The sequence below is a fragment of the Cydia pomonella genome, chromosome 19 (assembly GCF_033807575.1).
Source record: "Cydia pomonella isolate Wapato2018A chromosome 19, ilCydPomo1, whole genome shotgun sequence".
NCBI lineage: Eukaryota > Metazoa > Arthropoda > Insecta > Lepidoptera > Tortricidae > Cydia > Cydia pomonella.
This window is the reverse complement of record NC_084721.1, coordinates 13593184-13614187: the sequence shown is the minus strand read 5'-3', so window position 1 is coordinate 13614187 and position 21004 is coordinate 13593184. Positions and strand designations below refer to the sequence as shown.

Here is a 21004-nt window from a genome sequence, read left to right as displayed (position 1 = left end):
AATTACGTAGTCCAATAGTTTTCGCTTGTAAACATTGTTTAACCCGAACCCGGGACCATTTGCTTCATAGGCAGGGTCACTACCCAATAGGCCACACCGTTATTAACATATCGTATCTTTGAAACAGGCAGGTCAGCTGGTAGCCAACCCTAGCAGCACGGACGCACATACGGTCAGAAGCGATAAAATCAACTGGATAGACGGCAAGGAACCAGATTGCTTCTACATCAGACAGCTTATCAACCAAGTAAGTTTGGAACACATTAGTATGAGATATCAGAACTCCTAGTGTAAATTTATTCGATAGCGAGACGTGATGTACGCGTTTGCAAATTTAGAAACAGCGCGCCAAGCGGGACGTTTTGGAATCTCAAAATGAGACTTAACGCAAACGCGTACGTCACGCTGTCAAATAAATTTATACTAGGGATACAGTACTGTTTAAGGTCCGACCGAGAACGCTTTATTTGTCTCCGCCGAGACCGAGACGCGGGTCCTTAAAGGCGATGGACAGAAGATTTGGTTGACGCCATCGATTGATTTCGCTATGTGAGTGAAATACGCAGATGCTCTTCATAGTTCCAATTCTAATTGATATGAGAGCTACCAAGCTATGTCCGATTGACTTAGAATTTAGTAGGTTTACCACTAGGCTTAACTATTTAACGTTCGGCCAACACTGGTAGATACCACCCAACTGGCCTAGATAAAGTGAAGAACGTCTGAATGAAAAACGTCTAAAGTAAACTACAGTCGACGAAACAAGCTTGTATCGAAAATGAGTATTTATTTGTACGTCCCCGTACGGACCCGGGTACGTCCTTAAACTACGTCCAAAAGAGAGGTATGGGCATTGTGAATGTCATCTCGCTTTGTGTGGTAGGGCACAGCACAGCGGATGTCATTCCAGATCTAGAGCAGACCCCAACTGGGGAAGTACCCCCCCCCCCCCCCTCCCCCACCTTACAGAAAACCACAGCCAAATAACACTAGACGCTACTCATAGTGTTGTGTTCCTGCCGGTGAGTAAGGTTGCCAGAGCTCAACGAGGGTGCGGAGTTTTAGGGTCGGCAACGCGCATGTAACTCCCCTGGGGTTCCAGGCATTCATAGGCTACGGAGACTGCTTACCATCAGGCGGGCCGTATGCTTGTTTGCCACCGAAGTAGTATAAAAAAAAAGTAACAAACTTACTGAAAACATTTTCTATATCTATGAATGTTAGGTTAGGTACTTAAACCACCCACTTCACACGTAGTCTCCGGTATTTCCCCAACAATGCACGACCGAGGAAAATCTAATGTTTACTCGTGTTAATACTATTGTTATTGTTTACCTATGACTGATAAAGTCTGTTCGGAAAGAGAAGAGTCGTGGAATGTATTGGGCCCCATACATTCCACGTCTCTTCTCTTTCCGCACAGACTCTAAATACTGTACATAAACAATTATACTGCAGACTAAAATACATATTCAAGTTGAATTTCGGATAAGAAAGATAACTTTCTTGCATATACCCGTAAAACGGGAATTCCGCAGTAACAAACCGATTTCCCATGTCGAAATAATTGGATTGTGGACGAAGCGGTCCTGAGCCCTCAAAATCGCATGAACTGTGGTAGCTGAGTGGCTCATTCATGTGACTTTCATGATAATATTTTATGAAATCTTTGCTGTACTTTATAAATTCAAATGGCGGCTGCTTTTATAAAAACTCGTTTCTAACAACTTATAATCGCATCCTGTCCTACAGTACGGTCAAGGAATGTGATTTGTGTTCCAATTCGTACTTTGATACAGTAATGACTTGCCAAGATACTTTCATATTAAATTAGTTTTTAGCAAACAGAAACGTCTGAGAACGACACTATTAAGCTTAGAATAAATTTAAAAGTGGAATAAATGACTGCCTTGGGTGAGACTTGAACCCACGGCCTCTGGATCGATACGCTAGCGCTCTGCCAACTGAGCCACTGAGCTGTGATACTTACTTACTTACTTACTCCGTTGGCTCAGCGACCCAAAATGAGACTTGGCCTCCGACACAAGACAGCGCCACTTTTCTCGGTCCTGTGCGACCTCTCGCCAATTGTCGACTCGAAGCTCGCGCAGATCCGCCTCCACCATGTCGCTCCATGTCATGTCATGTCATGTGATATGGTGGGAAATTTTCTGGCTATCGATAGGATAAGGGGAGTGGAGTAATAGCTATATTAATTTTTAATAAGCAGAAACGTCTGCGAACGATGCTATAATATGCTATGTATGAGTTCTTGGTGGCTCAGTTGGCAGAGTGCTGGAGTATCGATTCAGATGCCGTGAGTTCAAGTCTTACGCGAGGCAGTAATTTTTCTACTTTTAAATTTACTTTCATATTGATAGACCTTTTATTATAAACCCCTCAGTGTTGGTTTACTCTTTATCCGCTACCACTGATGGTATTTACTATTTATCCGGCCTTCGTCACTTTTTCTATGACATCTATATCAGTTCATAATTTATATATGGGTGACTACTTAAAAAAACAAATCTAAAATATTAAATAAAATAATTTGATGTTCCCAAAGTTGTGTATTTACGCTCCAATCGAAAGATATTATGAAAACGTGTGCTTAATAGTCCGCAACCTACACAATTTGTTTATACCGAGTGAAAATCTAGGTACATTCCTATGTATTTGGAATTATCATTAAGTAGGTACTTATTTACTAAAGGTAAACGTACGTGACAAAACAACGGTGTGTATATGTACCTACCTGTACAGTCATTTCCGATTATTTATTTATATGGCTCTCGTATATTTACAAGACTTGTCACGTAGACATTTGCGTTATCTAAATCCTAACGAATATTGTAAGAGAATTGAATAAGGTCATATACCTACCAAAGAAAGTGTCCATTGCCTCCTGTACCCGAGACTGGAATCGAAGCCCAAAACTTTCGAATCACGGTAACTATGGTCCCGATTTCCGAAGCATTTGCAATTTTCTATTAAAGCTTTTGCTTTAACATACTTATGCCTTAAGAACTGCTTGCTGTACCTACTAGTTTTCTAGGTATCGTCAGGTGACAAGCAAAACTCACTAATTACTAAACAATATAAAAATGAACCTTATTGTAGTAGTAATATGGTTAATTATGGCTATGGAGTTGTGATGGTAATTAGTGAGTTTTGCTTGTCACCTGACGGTATATATAGTTCGTGTCATCCACGATGACGCACAGATTTCTCAAATCTAACCTTTAATATTATGATAACACGAATCAAGGCACGCTTCTTCGTGAATGACACGATTTATATTCATATTCATTTAATAAGCATTGATTATACATTGTCAATATAACAAACAGTAACGGTAGGTTACCAACCTAAAATGGAGTTGGGCGGGACATGTTGCTAGGCAGAGTGATGGCAGGTGGGGTGGACTAAAATGTTAACGGAATGGTGGCCGCTTTCGGATGAAAGAAGCCCCTGGCGTCCGTTGGCTCGTTGGGTGGACGACATTCGGAAAATTGCGGGACACTTCTGGATGCGATTAGCTCAGGATCGGGACAAGTGGCGTACTGGAAGAGAGGCCTATGCTCAGCAGTGGGCGATAAAAGGCTGATATGATGATGATGATGATGATGATGATGATGATGAACGGTAGTAATATGTACAGATAGTAAAATAAATTAATTTCAGTCAATTAAGAATTATAATTTAATAAGTAAAAATTCGGCACTATGGCTCCAACACACAATTTATACATATCGAATGCACAAATAAATACAGTACTGGGACCGGGAATACCCGTTTCTCACCATACAAACTCAGAATCCGGAGCATTCTCTAGTTTCGGTATCAAACATTTATTCAGCAAATAGGCCAGAGGGGCACTTTTACATGTCATTTTTTTTACAAACATATAAGATAACAAAATACAATTACAAATATGAAATCAATGAAATATTAGATACTTATTAGAGATGTATACAGTCTTTAAATGTCGAATTACACAAAAATGATAAAAAAAAATCAAACAACAAATACTAAAATTCTTCAGACATGTAAAAGTCTCTAAGTGTCAGAGATAAAATATATGTAATTAAAAAAAACCTATTGAAGTACTCTTTTCATATCGCGCACGCCTCCCAGATGTCCAGTGTACAGGAAATATAGATAAATAATATAATCAATGAAGAGCAAGAGTAATGAATACTTTCTCCTACCTAATTAAATAAAAACATTTGGTCCATTACGTATGTTCATAAACGATTTCTAATAAATTGGCACATTTACTGTTTATTTTTATCTCAAGTCCATTGACCGACCTGTGCTGATGTGTATGAGTACCTACCTACTATTAGGTCTTATCTGCAAGAAACGTTAAACATAGCATGTTATTACTTATTAGCTAGTTATTAGCAATCTAAATCATTAATTTTGTGACGTAACTAAGTCTTGGTAATCATGTACCTACGTACATACTACATACATATACATGTATGTATATGTATGTAGTACGATTGAGTTAAAATGAACAGTTATTTTTACCAGATCTAACAAGTTGCTCCAAAATCAGAAAAGTGTGCCAATTTTCGCAACTCCAACCAAAAATAAGGCTCTTAAGTAGGTTCAGAAAACAAGAGTTTTTTTTTTTAAGCGCGCGATTTTTCTATGTGATAAAAGCAGCGTTGAACGCATGCGATCAACGGAATGTATGAACAATGTCATTTTACATTAGATAATCTAATGACACTATATTGTTTTTCACGGTAAACGCAGCGGTAAGTGGATTATCATTTTTCATTTCAACGCTCCGTTTATCGCATAAATAAACCGCGCGCTCAAAAGTCGTAACGTTTTTTGGATCACAATTCCCAATACAGTCTTGACGCCTCTCTCGAGGGAGTCGAGGGACTTTATCGATTCAAATCCTGAGTTTTTGACTTTCGCTCTATATAAATGCACGTTAAAAAGTTTATAACAATTTCACGCACAAAAGCTAAAAATAAGAAAATTGCGTCTCGTTTACGCTCAGTGAGAGTGAGAGAAGAACATGAGCTTACTGGGCCTTGAGCGATGATGTTTGCTAGCTGGGTCGGATGGTCATGTCTATAATTCTGTCGATCGATTCGCCCTGCCTGTTCTGTTTGTCAGAAACGTTACAACAACAAAGTTCATGTAGTGATTCAAAGCTGCGTGTCCGTCCTGCCTGTCCTGTTTGTCAGAATTGTTACAACACCAAAGTTCATGTAGTGATTCAAAGCTGCGTGTCCGTCCTGCCTGTCCTGTTTGTCAGAATTGTTACAACACCAAAGTTCATGTAGTGATTCAAAGCTGCGTGTCCGTCCTGCCTGTCCTGTTTGTCAGAATTGTTACAACACCAAAGTTCATGTAGTGATTCAAAGCTGCGTGTCCGTCCTGTCTGTCCTGTTTGTCGGAATTGTTACAACACCAAAGTTCATGTAGTGATTCAAAGCTGCGTGTCCGTCCTGCCTGTCCTGTTTGTCAGAATTGTTACAACACCAAAGTTCATGTAGTGATTCAAAGCTGCGTGTCCGTCCTGCCTGTCCTGTTTGTCAGAATTGTTACAACACCAAAGTTCATGTAGTGATTCAAAGCTGCGTGTCCGTCCTGCCTGTCCTGTTTGTCAGAATTGTTACTACACCAAAGTTCATGTAGTGATTCAAAGCTGCGTGTCCGTCCTGCCTGTCCTGTTTGTCAGAATTGTTACAACACCAAAGTTCATGTAGTGATTCAAAGCTGCGTGTCCGTCCTGCCTGTCCTGTTTGTCAGAATTGTTACAACACCAAAGTTCATGTAGTGATTCAAAGCTGCGTGTCCGTCCTGCCTGTCCTGTTTGTCAGAATTGTTACAACACCAAAGTTCATGTAGTGATTCAAAGCTGCGTGTCCGTCCTGCCTGTCCTGTTTGTCAGAATTGTTACAACACCAAAGTTCATGTAGTGATTCAAAGCTGCGTGTCCGTCCTGCCTGTCCTGTTTGTCAGAATTGTTATAACACCAAAGTTCTGTAGTGATATAAAGCTGCATGTCCGGCCTGTGCAGTGTGCGACAATTTGTACCCGGACAATTTTTTTTTGCTATTTTATTTATAGCAATGCTCTTTGCCCATATTATATTTTGATTCTGATATCGATCTGCAAATTGGTTTACAAATGAATGCGCATAATGTTTACATTGTAAAAGGTGTAAAACGCGACAGTGGTCGGAATTTGTATTAAATTATCTTATCTTGAGATAAGTCTCTCATATCGCGGCGCCATGCACTGCAAATTATTACCTAAAAAAATATCATGGTTGACCAACATATCTCACTACCTATTGATTGTATGATTAGTTCGACAATATGTAATGTAGGACACAATTTCGATCTTAAGAGCGCCCCCGAAACAAGACCAGCAATCGCGATTGTCAATTCTATGTACATGAGCTATAGAGTTACAATGGAATTCATTCATAAAGTGGTCATGCACTTTTGCAGCTTTGTGTACGTTACAATAAGGATGTGTTAGAAAATCTTGATTGAAGTGCTATTTCAATCAACAAGTCAAATGATCAATTTTTTTTCAATGGGGTTTGTAAAAGTTGTCTCCTTATTCTACTAAGTGCCTAACCTAAATAGCCGATTGTTACAAAAATTATATCGGCAGGAATGTAAACGCTCATAAGTTCAAAGGTTAACTTATTCGTAATAATGCAATAAGTAATTGTTTGGCGATAGAAGTACCCGTACAAGTATCCGTCATGCAAATGCATTGTTTTACTTGAATAGCTATCACAAAAATTAAATCACTTCAAAAATATTTTGTACAAGCTTTTATTGCTGACTGTACCTGGTACCCGAGGGTTTCCGCGTTCTTATGGCCTAAAGTTTCTGCTCAATCTAAAATCAGACTTCACTAAACAGGTAGCAAGCTGGATAATAGGTAATATAGGTATATTCTACCCTATGTGACTCACTGAACTTAGACTAATTTCACGACATCTTCTAGTTTCCTTTAATATGTACCGCATGAGCTGTAGAGCTTACCAAAAGTATAAACAAATACATTATTACATTCATATTTATAGGTAAGGTGAATGTAAGGAAGACAGTCCATACGGGAAGAACTACAAGCTCTTTCGTCGCTTTTAAAAAGGAGAGCTCTTCCTTTCTGACTGTGTCTAAGCGACGTATCTACAAATACAACAGTTCTTGTCCTATGACAATCTTCGCAGCAATACATTTTATATGCCGGTCTTCTCCACATTGTCCTTAGTCGAAATTACCTACCCTCCTTCGTTAGCCATGTTACACAGTAGGCTGACGAAGGTGCCTTCTGTCCGGGATTCCCCGGATTTGTCCTAGTTTGAAGCACATTTATGGCCCGTGGAGAATTCAAAATCATCCATCTTGTGTTTTGGAAATCCCTAAAATAATTTTACTTTTAAATAAACATATTTTTCTGAAATGGGATGTCATCAAAATATCTAAAAACTTTCAAGTATTCGATTTTAGGCAACGTAAGTAATGGAATTGCCCTTTGTGTAATGACTCTACATTTTATGCTTTTGTCGACAATCTTATCGATGATGCACTTATGACAGATTTTGTACCTATCGATCTAAATATTTTAGAGATAAAGGGTATCTAAATCACTCAGAACCCAAACACCTTTCACCGGTCTTATCATTTTAGTACTATAAAAGCTGTTGACCCACCTGGCTACCTAGACATGCCTTACAACTTTAATCATCGCGATGATGTCAGATTGTGTGCACTTTCTGATGAATCAACTATTGTTAGCCGCCAGCTGTCCGCTACGTTATATTACTCGTATGGTAATCGGGGAGGTACTGCCTATGATTAACAAAATTGAACCGTGAAAAGAAGCACCAAACAGGAGGGACATTTTGATGACGTCCTAGCGCTGAAGTAGATGGCTGCATGTTCCAAAACTGCCGGGAGACAACGTGTATGTTGTTGGGGACAACAACATACTATATTTAAGTTCTTCAACATAATACTCCTCTCTGAAAACTATGTTCCCACTAGGGAGACACTAATACTGTGGATGGCAGAAATTCTGGTGGAAGTGCAAAGGTTTACTTAGAAGGTGTTGTGAAATACGAAGTTGTTACTTAAATGTGTTTTAAACTTATAGGGAGACTCGACACAAATCTAGGTATCCAATATCTAAGTCTATTTTGGTGAAAATGAAAACGTGTGGCCTGGTGTCTTAAAAAAAATATTTCGTTTCCTCTGACTCCTATTTTCTTTTAATGCCTTCTTAATAATTTTCTAAATAAATTGAGTGTGTAACGCAGTAAGATGTAAGATCTTTATTGAACATTTTCACTTCAGGTCGACAACATTATCCTGAGGGCGAACAAGATGCCTAACAACGGGAAACTCGGAGACTACACGATCAACGGCAGGACGAGGGTAAATATAATATCATATTTATGTTATGTACCATCATCGACACTATAAGCTGACGAATTGTAAATCTTATTGAAACGCAAAAGATTTACAAGTAGTTAAAAGTGTCTGTTAGCGCTTATTTTAACTCAGCTTCTTAATGTACCTGTATGTTTAGAATGTACAGTAGAATCCGCATATAATGACATCCAAGGGAAATGACAAATACGTCATTCTAAGCGAATGTCATATAAACATAGTTGACAAACTTCTAATTTATGTTGTGGTTTCTAATTTAATCTCAAATTCCTTTGAGAGTGATGAGTGTTATTAATCTTGTACTAGTTATCAGAGGAAAGGTAAGATAGGGATAGACGTATAGATGAGTGCGTCAATCCTTCTGGCAGATGCATCTGGCAGACAAGTCTCTCAATATATGGCGCCGATTAGGCAAAAATATGCCGACACTGCCGACCGACATTGTTTGCAATTGCAAACAGCTAACGATAAACGATATTGTGATTGCGCCATAGAAGATCGGTAAGGCGTGTTTCCAGAATCGTGGCTAGAATTCCGACTCGTAAAGGTGGGATCAGACGGTTTACTCGAATGAATGCTCACTTGAGTGAATGTTTCATTTCACGTGAATGAACGAACATAAAATGAACCGTCTGATCCCACCTTAACAATGAACTTTTCGGAACGTATGTACGAAATGTCATCAAATGGAAAGAAATCTACGTTACATTACCTAACAAAACCGATGGACCAGTCTGACATCTTATCCCGTTAGACTGACATCCATAATCATGACGTCATTAAGCCTAGTAGGTATAGGTATTCTACAGTTTTGCCCCGCACCAGGAAGAGGTAAATTAATTTAAATTAAGCTTTTTTTAATAGTAAAGCGATTAGCTGATACGACATGACGTTTGGGGAAAATGGTTGAAAATACTTATGACGTCATACTCTATAAATTGTATATACAGATGTCAATCACAATTAAAATGCGAGCACCCACATCTTTGGATTGCCGGTCCATTGCGTTACCAATTGCGCTGGCTGACCATCCGTCATTCACCACGAGTTTATCCATTGCAACTGTGACAACGTCACTAGCGACATCTGCACTTTAAGATTTACAGATCAGAGGACCCTGAGGATATTTACGTCATACTTTTTATTTATTTATTGCGTTAGACTGTAACTACGTTTATTTATATTCAGACTTTCGTTGTCTAAAGCTGAACTCTTGAAAAGTATAGATAGATGGATATTTATTGAATGTATGATGTAACACGACAGTACAAGAACCAAATTATGTGTACCCCTAGCTTTCACCAAGTGTTTCGGTAGTTTCGTTGTTCGTTCATGTAAATAGATTTCTACGAAAAAAATATAGTACTAAGATTATATTTTATATTCCTATTATACCTGCCGGATGGTAAAAGTGCTTGCACACGGTGCATTTAGCTGCAGCTACTTGGTCTTGCATACTTATTACTCTGAAGGCACTTCTTCACTTACCACTTCTCATATTACTTTTACTTTATCTTCACCACTTAGATGGTTGGCAGTTCACAACTGTGCGTTTCTCCAACTTCCTGCCTCGCGCAGCTAAACTGCGGAATGAACTTTCCGATACGACCATCAAGAAAAGAGTGTACTCTCATCTTAAAAGTCGGCAACGCACTTGCATCTCCTCTGGTGTTGCAGGTATCCATGGGCGATTTGTCTGATCGTTTGTCTCCTATGTTATAAAAAAAACTAGACTTTAAATTAAATTTCCAAGAAGGATATGGATAATGTATGGTTACGTCATCTATACGGTCTGGTTTGACAATTCGTAGAATTTACACCACACACAAACCTAGTGCCGTAAGTATACACACTTTCCTGTTTAATAACAGTGGTGATTCATTTTAGTGCGGTCCGTAAATTTGTTATCTCATATAATTTTCGTTTTATTATTGGCACTAATTCATCCCGTCTTTTGTAATAGATACCTATTTCTTCTTACGTTCGCATTAATATTACATCATAGTTTCCGGTGAGCAAGATGTTTTGTTTACTGACCAACTTTACCTTACGGGAGTACCTTTGGCTTTAAACCGATTCAACGTTGAAAAAACAATATGTACCTACCTATGGGATATTAATAAATATTCGTGTCATTTCCATTCCGTGTGCTTGCTATAAGGACGCTCTGACAGGTTATTCGTATAACGATACTAACAAATCTCGTCCGTATGGTCAGCGACAAAATGGGACCTATGACTAGACTTCGACACATTCTACATTTAGATTGTTAAGTGCAGTCTTTCCGCAGCAGAGGCACCAAGCATCAAGCATGGAAGTAAATTTTCCTTTATCAGTCAGATATTTTTAAGTTTTTGGGTAAACTTAATTTAATCACCTATTGACCAGTTAATTTTATCGAGAAATCACTGGTATTAAGTCTTTCTTGAATTTCTTAGACTACGATGTATGTTGACTAAGAAATGTGGAAAACTTAAGAACTTTGCTTGTGTCTACATCTGTATCGTGAACGAAATAGACTACATGGTAAATTCTTCGGTAGCGTTGTCAAATGGGGTAGATAAGAAGTCTATATCCGCATATCTACCCCATGTCAAACCATTGCATTATGAGGTCCCCCACAAAAATGACCGTCTGTTTTCAATTCTAGACATTTTAACAAATTTCCTTTCCGATTTTTATTGCTGAGATTAGCGTTAGATGAGTCATGGATAGAAATAAGACAATTTAATACCTATGAGTATTTTATTTCTTAAATACCTTATAACTTTTTATTTCAAATTCTAGACGTTTTTTAAACCCCATCCAAAGCAATAGGTACATAGCAGAGCCATACACAACAAATGCCGTTTCTCATGTTTAACTGCGAAAATTTTAATTTATTGCTTATAGTAAAAAGCGAAACAATGATAATTGCTTACCAGGACAGATATAGAACAGAAATAAGTAACTAAGTAATTAAGACAAATAAATCACCTCCGTGACCCTGTGACCTGTAACAGTTGCATTTACTTGTTTATTCTTCTAGATAAAACTTTTCTGTCACTCTCGCCTCGCACTTCTACGTGATAGGTTTGTCAGGGTTCGTAGTTTTTGTACACAGCGATTAATGACAAACGATAAAAATGCTCTTGGAAACAATCAACATATATTTTCAAGTTGTCCAACATGTCCAAGCATAATCATTAATCACACACATTCTTAACAAATACGCACTTAAAATATCCACTCTCAGTCTCGTATCATACCTGTTTCGTTATCTTACCATCGAGTTATCGCATAATCGCTTTTTCGCGATAATAACCAAAATAACGACGACGCATGCGCGCTGAGGGTTTGCGTACGTGACATCGGACATGGCCGCCGTCCGGGGTAGTGGGGGGCATTGTAAACACGGCGCTGCCGTGCTGAGTCAAATACGTAGTAACTACATTCGAAAACTCTACGCATTCTGAACCTTATGCTATGAGAACAAGTTATAAAATTAAATGCGTTTTCAAATGTACTAACAGCAAATATTCTTCTAGTCCTAGTGAGCGAATCCCACGCGGCGCTGTTTACAAACTTAGCTTACGTTCTTACACATCCATTTTACATAGACATCCGTTTGATCGCGAAACACGTGTGTATGTCAAACGGACATGGTTCCTGTCAAAATGGTTTGTTAATTGTAAACCTTTATTGACATTTTCGACGGATTTTTCGGCCGTATATAACTATACACTACGCGGCCTTTTATTCGAGTTTACCATTCGGTGGAATGTAGGTAGTCCAGATAAAAATGCGAATCTAATCATAAATATACAATCTTGTAATTCTAACAATACATATTTCTGACGATTCATTTCACAGTCACTTATGCCTACCTACTCAAAATGTGTTAACACAAATGTAACGTTTATTCCGTTCGGCACGTGCAATTTCGTATCTGACAGCGGCTGGCTCCTCAAACGCTTGGCGTTGGCGCCGCGGCGCCGCCATTAAAAATAAAAATAAAAAATTTGCGCGCGCTGCGTTCCATTTCAAAGAACACGTTGTCGTCGACCGGAAACGACATTAAGGCAGGTCGCGGACACAGGTCCTCGTAAACAGCCTCCGATTTAAAAATAATTGTACGAGTAACAGGCATGCGATAAATCTTTTAACGGTTAGTGTAGGTCAAGTTTTATCTGTGTTGCTTATTTTATATGCGCTCCAGATTTTATATTGTTTGAGTGGTTTATGGTTTAAAAAAAATTAAATAAGTAAGTTTCTTAGTTGAACACCTCGACCTCGAGCCTATGAGACCAATATAAACCTATGTTAACTATGTATTAATAGCAACACACTTAACCACGTCGTCCACATGTCCACGATAGTACAATCAACTGCAGAGAAAACCAGCATTCAAAGTTCCAACACAGATTCGTACCACAGTTTTTGTGATCTGATACTCGGTGTTGACCAGACTACATAAATAAATGTCAGTCGGTTTCAGTCCTGACAAAAGGTCTAGAATACTTTACAAGATTGCCTCTCAAATATCAAAAGTTTCACGAAAATCGGAATGATGACAAGTGTCATTGGAAGTATTAAAATCAGAAATAATAAATATGATCGTAATAAACGAATTTAATTGTGAAGCTGTTTGCTTTTTGTAACAATATATACTAAGATATAACCACCCACCGTATGTTATGAATACAGTTTTTCGTATTTTCCAGTCCGCTAACCTTACGTTTGACCTTTGGGTACATTTTTCATTTGTAGTCTACCCATAGTCTACCTCTTTCGCACTCGTGAAATTTGTATATGTAAGGGCTTCGCTTTTGTACACTTCATTGGTTCCTGACATTTTGTAGTTGTATTGTGCTAAAAAGTTACGTGACACCGATCGCAGCCCGTTAGTTTAGGAATAGGTATATTTAATCAGCTTGTCAACGTTCAGGGCCAAGCCCTTAAGGACAAGCGCTCCTACGTGATGCCACACTCGTATAGGAAATTTTGTACAATGTAACTATACCGTCCTTTCTGAAGTATTTTTCGTGTGTGTATTGTGTTTTACATTTACTACACGTATACGATTTCAGTTCCTCAATGGGCATGGCGTTTTAGTATAGAATAATGATGTCAACGCTAGATAATGAAAACGAGGGGAGGTTTGTTGTTCATGGCAGAGTGGATGATGCAAGACCCAGATTGCGCCCCTCAATGAGATGGACCGACCAAGTGAAGGTTCTCATCGGGGCACCCTTTAATGCGCGCGAAAAGCACTAAGCAGAGAAGGATGGCGGAAAACATTAAATAAGGCCGTCCTACGGCCTCAATGACCACGACTACTCTAAGATTATACGACTAAGAAGAACAATGGTGTCAAATTGGGTGGGTAATAAATATCCCACAAAAATGCCGCTTACATATGTCAGTTCTTTTTATAAACCAGACCACTTTAACTTGCGTTGTCGCGCGTAATTCAATAAGGCTTCTACAGACGTTGGAAGAAATGGCATGCGATTTTAGACAATTGATAGCTAAGGAGGAGCAACGAATTTAATCGATCGACCAAATGCCGCAATGTATTGTAAATCACATACTATTATCGGTGAAGTTTGGAGAGGCCAATGGTTGAAATTGCGCTTGACTTATATGAGTCGCGACAACGCAGACAACGCAGTCTTGCTTAATCGATCTGGAAATGCTAGAACAATATCGGCTTTTTTCAGAAGTGTTACAATACTAACGTTAGCGAGGTGACAGAAGTGCGAAACGACTAAAATGATCCATTTACAGCCAACGAAAAGAGACCTATTGCTTCCGCCACAAATGGTTTCTCGTCCTACAAACGTTCACGGCCAAGCCCTAAGGGCGGGCCTACGTGATGCCGCTCTCGTATAGGCATTATCTGCGGTTACATCGACTGCACTAAATTACGTTATGCGTTAATACTTCCGAGGTGGCAAACAGTAGACTAATTATTGTAAATTAATTCGGTTTTATCACTTTGTCGGTATTCGTCATGTTATGCTGTAATCGTTTAAAATCGATTGAGAGGCGATTAAATATAGTGGTCATTAGTGGTCGGTTCTTTGTGTATTACATATTTAAAAAACATGTTTTAATAATATTGATTCAAGCTGTAGGTATGCCGAATACCATTTCAAATTACTTAAATGATTTCCATGATTTTCCAAGTAATATTTGAATGGCGACTAATGTTTCTTTTACGACTACTATTACACGATACGACGGAGAAGACTAACAGTTATTTGTATAATACAAGGGATGTGAGTGGTGCAAAATTATGGATGTTGAGCTTGAACTCATCCCCGTGAGGAGAATTAAAGTATATACACTGGTTTTAAAAAATAAAAAGAAGGAAGAGCTCCCGAGCTAGAGTGATGAAAAATGCTATAGTTATATCTCTGTAGGTATATTAATTTGTTAAATGAATGATAAATCTTTATTTCATGCAACTAGGGGCCCCCTAGAAACAATACCTTACAACTAGCATACATTTTAAAAATAAACACTACAAATCACACGAATTGCGATGCATTACGTAACCCCGCAGTGTCAGGGAGCCGACATACCTGAGGGCCTACCGCGAACCACGTTCGACGTGATGCCTCCCTGTCACACTTGCCTACGAATTTACAAGTGCGACAGAGAGGCAACACGTCGAAAGTGGTTCGCGGTAGGCCCTCTGACACCATTCGGCCAAAATTGAAATGAAATGTATATCTAATCCCACGCACGTCCTTAAAGAGCCACTCCTATGTTAAATTGAGCCAATCGAACCTCTCTTTGGGAAAGTCCCGCGAGACGAGGACATGAGGTAGTTTTATATAACAAAACTATTTCAAGCCTATTGCAAAATACCTATTTCAAGCCTACTGTTACTTTAAATGAGGAAAATACAATGAATTAAGAAATCTACATAATTACACTTGCTATCAGAGATAACTCAGCCGTTTTAAGTAAGTATAGCAGAGATACATACCTACAATCTTCAGTGTAGAAAAAATATCTGAATCTGAATAATGATACTCATGTCCACGATTTGTATTGCTTCGTGCAGATCTTGTTTATTTGCTTCGATATCTGATGGTGACTCTATAAGACAATTTTCAGATCTTGACTGAATTAATCCAGTATTCGAAAAGGTAAAAACAAAATTTCATAATAGGGAGCGTACATTAACTGTAGGAGGCAGCACAGGAGCTGTCAGATTTTTGGCGCGAAGCGTAAATGTGATGTTTATTGTTCCGATGCAGCCCACAAGATGGCAGAACCTACTATGCAGAAGAAAACACTTGACGTGTAAATGTGCCTGTTTATGGTTCCGATTCAGACCACAAGATGGCAGACCCTCCAACGCGCACGGTCCCTATCCAGCATTCATTCTGAAACTGGTAATCGCACTAGCCCAAAGAAATGTACACTCAGCTGCAAAAGCGTACCCATTTCATGGATAAATTCCATTCATAAAGTGGGCTGTAGAGATAATTGACATCCCCATCTCCCTTCAAACTAATTTCTACGCAGGGGGTCAGTTATATCTGCAGCTGGCTGTACTTTTACAGCTCCCATATACATGTTTAAAATGTACTTATAAGGGTGTACAGTCTTATTATTGTACATTTTTCCGTTTACTTTGAGATCAACTGTAGCGTAAGCCAAACGTGGTGCATACGCCATGTGACATTAAAAAAAAATAGAAAATACATTAATTAATAGCAATAGAATGTCAAAGGTATGACTCATCTAAAGGAAATTATAATTATTTGTAATTGTTAAAGGCCACCTAAATGTTAATCACTTAGCTACATACATACCCCCTTATTCCGACGTATTGGTATGATGGAAAGGGACAAACGATGATCAGCGGCATCGTAACTTTAGTACACGTTTATGAATAAGGGGGATAGTATATGTGACATTATCTATGAAAAGGGACCTTATTGTCGGTGGCGTTTACGCCATTATCAATGATGCTCCCATATTAGAAACAACGCCGCGCTACGCAGTGCGGCGTAGGCGCTATCGACAATAAGGTCCCTTTTCATAAATAATGACCCCTCTGTCGAAAACCTCGGCCGATGGTCATATTTATTGTATGGACTGACGTTTATCTGACAACGGGGGATGGGCACGTCAAATGTATGGCCATTTGTACGTAACGTACTCGACATTCGATGTGCCCCTCCCCCGCAAAAATCGGCAGTTTTGTACAGAAAGTTACAGACAAGTCGTCTCCAGTTGTTAAATCCTCCAAGGTGTCCACAGTAGTTACAGTACCTACTTGTATAAGCAAATTATCATGAATTAATTCATGAATATATAGATGGCTGAATACATAAGATGAACCACGGCCTACGAGATACTAGGTAATTAACATGATTAGATGTTCACATTCAGTATTGCATAATAAGATCCAAATAAGAAACACAATAGATAACATAAAGTTCATCGATTCATCAATCAGTTATACAACTAATCCACAAGCAAACAATACTATACACCGATCTGCTATCCATTTTCAACCTAAACTTTTAAATCATAAGAGCTATTATCACACGATTTATCGACATTTTAACCTAAGCAGCTGTGTCATTGATATGTAATAGACCACCCACAGTTACAATACTGTTTATTTCTAAAACGACCTAAATACATTTCTAGGATAATGCACATACGTCGTTATGTAAGTCTTGTCAGTACCAAAAGGCCGTAGGAGCGTTTAATCGTTGGTTAAATAAGCCGTTTTGGTTTTGAGTGTATAATTGAAATAGATTTCGCCATGACATTTGCACGTGGAGCACGTGTCCGAGGATAATCCGGTGCTACGAGTATTTTATTTATGAAATATAAGAATAGCTACAGTTAATATATGTACAGTCGTGTTCAGAAATATGTATACATATCGTCACCTTAATCCATTGCAATAAGGTGAATAAATTTATACATATTTATGAACTCGGCTGTACTTAATAATATATAGATATTTCCATTCACTCAGTAAATCCATTCGTGCCAGCTTTCGTGAATTGATCTATATCTTATGTCCAGTATGTCCTTCCCCGAGACTATTTCTATGCCAAGTTTCATCTAATTCGGTTTTACTCAGCGCTATAAGCTTCGTGTTCCTATCCATAAGGGGCCAATAGATGGAGCTATTCGCTAGGCACGACAGGTGCTGCCATCTTTGTGTGAGCTTTTGCTACTTAAAATCTTATGGAGTAAAATTAGTTCAAACGGCTGCCGCTAACATTAATGTGCGATATTCCATAAGTTTTTTTTATACTACGTCGGTGGCAAAAAAGCATACGGCCCGCCTGATGGTAAGCAGAATCCGTAGCCTATGTACGCCTGCAACTCCAGAGGAGTTACATGCGCGTTACCGACCCTAACCCCCTCCCGCCCCTCGTTGAGCTCTGGCAACCTTACTCACCGGCAGGAACACAACACTATGAGTAGGGTCTAGTGTTATTTGGCTGCGATTTTCTGTAAGGTGGAGGTACTTCCCCAGTTGGGCTCTGCTCTAGATCTGGAATGACATCCGCTGTGCTGTGCCCTACCACGCAGAGCGAGATGACATTCACAATGCCCATACCTCTCTTGTGGACGTAGTTTAAGGACTTACCCGGGTCCAAGGACGTACCCGGGGAAGTTTGTGACAATCAGCGCCACTTCTTCCTCCTCCGCACCTTGCTAGTATATTTAGGCATTTATTAAACGGGTAAATTAATGTTTATCCTGCTTGTCTCCAGGCAATGGTGGCGTGCTACCCCGGCTCCGGCACGCACTACGTCAAACACGTGGACAACCCCAACAAAGATGGCCGCTGCATCACCGCCATATACTATCTGAATCTCAACTGGGACAAGGAGCGCTGCGGCGGCCTGCTCAGGTGGGGGATTCGACCTTATGCACGGCTCACTATGACACTTTATAAGGCTTAAGGGCGTCAGAAATTATGCATAATTGAACCCTATCACTTTGAAATAAAGTTCAAAATCATATGGGAAAAGAATCCCTTCTGCCTTATGAAGGCTTAATAGACCTGAGCCTAGCCATGATGACAATCATACATCGACAAACAATTAACGAAAAAAAAACATGTACCGGGATGACAGATGCAACGAAAAAATTTTTTAAATCGAAAATTCACGCGACTATTTCCATACATTAAGTCCCGATTGGCGTTTTCTATCTACGATTGTCATATTGGCTAGGCCCCCTGGTATGGGGAAGGGCTATACAGTCAGGGATAGGTATGACAGAACAGACCATACTTGATCAATGGAATATTTGTATTCCTACTTAGGTATGTTAAATATTGTAGAACGTGTTTCTAAAAAGCTTTTACAGTACATATGGTGCCTAGTGGTGCTACTATACGCACTAGTGCCATAATTAGCCAATTACGTAACTATGTTTAAATTACGCGCATGTAACTCCTCTGGAGTTGCAGACGTACATAGGCTACGGAGACTGCTTACCATCAGGCGGGCCGTATGCTTGTTTGCCACCGACGTAGTATTGAAAAAAAAATGACAAAAATTTAAAGGGCCGTAAAACGTTGTAAGGTACATGTACGAATAGGTAATTCGCAACTAGTGTCGATTTAAAACACTTTCTTCGGTCGTGTTTTAATTTTTCGCCACTCGTTTCGAATATCCTTTTTTCGCACTTGTAACGTAATGCACTATTGTTATCGATTCATTAAATAAATCGTTAATGGGGTTGGCCGTTCGAATTATTTTGAAGATGGCGCCAGCATAGGTTTTTTACAATACAATACAAATCCTTTTTATTGCACAACCTCAAAATAACATTTACAGAGAGACATACATAATATATGAAGACAGAGGTGACAACAGGCGGACTTATCGCTAAAGAGCTCTGTCTGTTTATCTGTCTGTAGAGAGTTTTATTTGTCAGTCCTATGAATAATGTAATTTTTTTTTATGGCCTATAAAACTAGAGGCAACTGGATTCTAGCTCTTTAAGCCCTATAAGACTAGAGGCTAGTAAAACCTATGTGGGCGCCATCTATCAAAACCTTTGCCAGTTGCTAATCCCATTAACAGCATAATATAAAGTACTTAGTACCTATTTTGAGAACACTTTGTTATTTTCAGGGTGTTTCCCGAAGGTCTGGATGAGGTAGCTAACATCAAGCCGCTGTTCGACCGAATGGTGTTCTTCTGGTCGGACCGGAGGAATCCTCACGAAGTCCAACCCGCCTATGAAACTAGGTAATGACTTATTTTTGAGGAATCCCATTATTCTTCGAATTCTATCACTTACTGCATCTTACTCACATTAATTGTTTTTTGTTGCCTTAACTGACCAGTACTCTACGGGTGCGTATCGATCGCTATAATTAGTTGCAATAACGCTCATTTGATATAATTATTGTTTGACATAACAACATATTATATATACAAATTATGTATACTTATTTCATTTCATTCATTTTCATTTCATTTATTTTCATTTTCTTATTGTTTCTTATAATGTTCATTATATCGAATTACATTTATTGACCTATACCTTAAAATCCTTAAATAGATTGTTTTTATATTTCAGATACGCCATCACGCTGTGGTACTTCGATGCCAAAGAGCGGGCTGAAGCTTTAAAGCGACATCGCCGTAAGTTATTTTTGATCTTTATTATGAAACTTTTTGGATACTTCATTTTATTTTTTCTTTGCTTAGAATTGTATAATTTGGAAAGTACTTTGTTCGCTTGATACAGTCCATAGATCAGTGTTGGCCGAACGTTAATTGCAATTAACCCTTAACCATTACAAATTGAACCGTAAACCGTAACGGACGGTGACAGTTTACGGTTCAATTTGTAATGGTTAATTGTCAATTAATATTTCGGCCAACACTGCCATAGATATATTTTTAAACTCCAGCGCAAATAAATGTATTTTTTTAGGGTTCCGTACCCAAATGGTAAAACGGGACCCGCTGTCCGACTTTCCGTCCGTCTGTCACCAGGCTGTAACTCATGAACCGTGTTAGCTAGACAGTTGAAAGGGTGTAGCAGGATAGCCTAGGAAAAACTGCCCCCAGCGATTTTGGGCCGAAACTGTAATCAAACGATGCCTTTTGGGGAGGTTATACTCTGCACAAAGTTTCATCCCTCTGTTACCCCCTGGGGGTGAAAAACACCCGATTAAGAGGCCTTATTCCTACAGACGAGTGTATTTTGTAAAATGCTTCCTTTTTCATTCAAGATTACGACGTAACTATTAGTATTTATTCAAAAACTGATAACGTACTTAAATAATCGTTTCCTAAACTAGGGGCTCCAACAGTTCAAATTTTCATTTTCTCTTTTAAACCTCTTTTTTAATGAGGTTTTTTGGGAGTCTTTTCCAAATTTTGCAGTGAGATGTGGCGTTTCGGTTCTCAATTTTGCTATAAACAAGAATCATTTGGTACATGAATGACTACAATTTGATTCAACATATCTCGTACGAGGGGCTGGAATGATTAACAAGCGAAGATTCATTTGAAAAAACTGATAAAATACCTTCCGAGTTTTCTTCATTTTTT

At 38.8% G+C, this 21004-nt stretch overlaps 1 protein-coding gene and 1 long non-coding RNA gene across 2 annotated transcripts in view; both read left to right on the top strand.

The window, feature by feature from the left end:
- Positions 1–21004, top strand: part of LOC133528235 (egl nine homolog 1) — a 37657-nt gene that overhangs the window by 5189 nt on the left and 11464 nt on the right. Inside the window, exons 2-6 of the mRNA XM_061865520.1 lie at positions 128–247; positions 8352–8432; positions 18197–18336; positions 19571–19687; positions 20022–20086. Coding sequence (XP_061721504.1) covers positions 128–247; positions 8352–8432; positions 18197–18336; positions 19571–19687; positions 20022–20086 — 523 coding nt within the window. The remainder of the gene's footprint in view (positions 1–127; positions 248–8351; positions 8433–18196; positions 18337–19570; positions 19688–20021; positions 20087–21004) is intronic.
- On the top strand, positions 3175–3688 carry LOC133528696 (uncharacterized). Its single transcript, XR_009801038.1, has 2 exons — positions 3175–3359; positions 3650–3688. It is a non-coding gene; the product is annotated as an uncharacterized LOC133528696 (long non-coding RNA).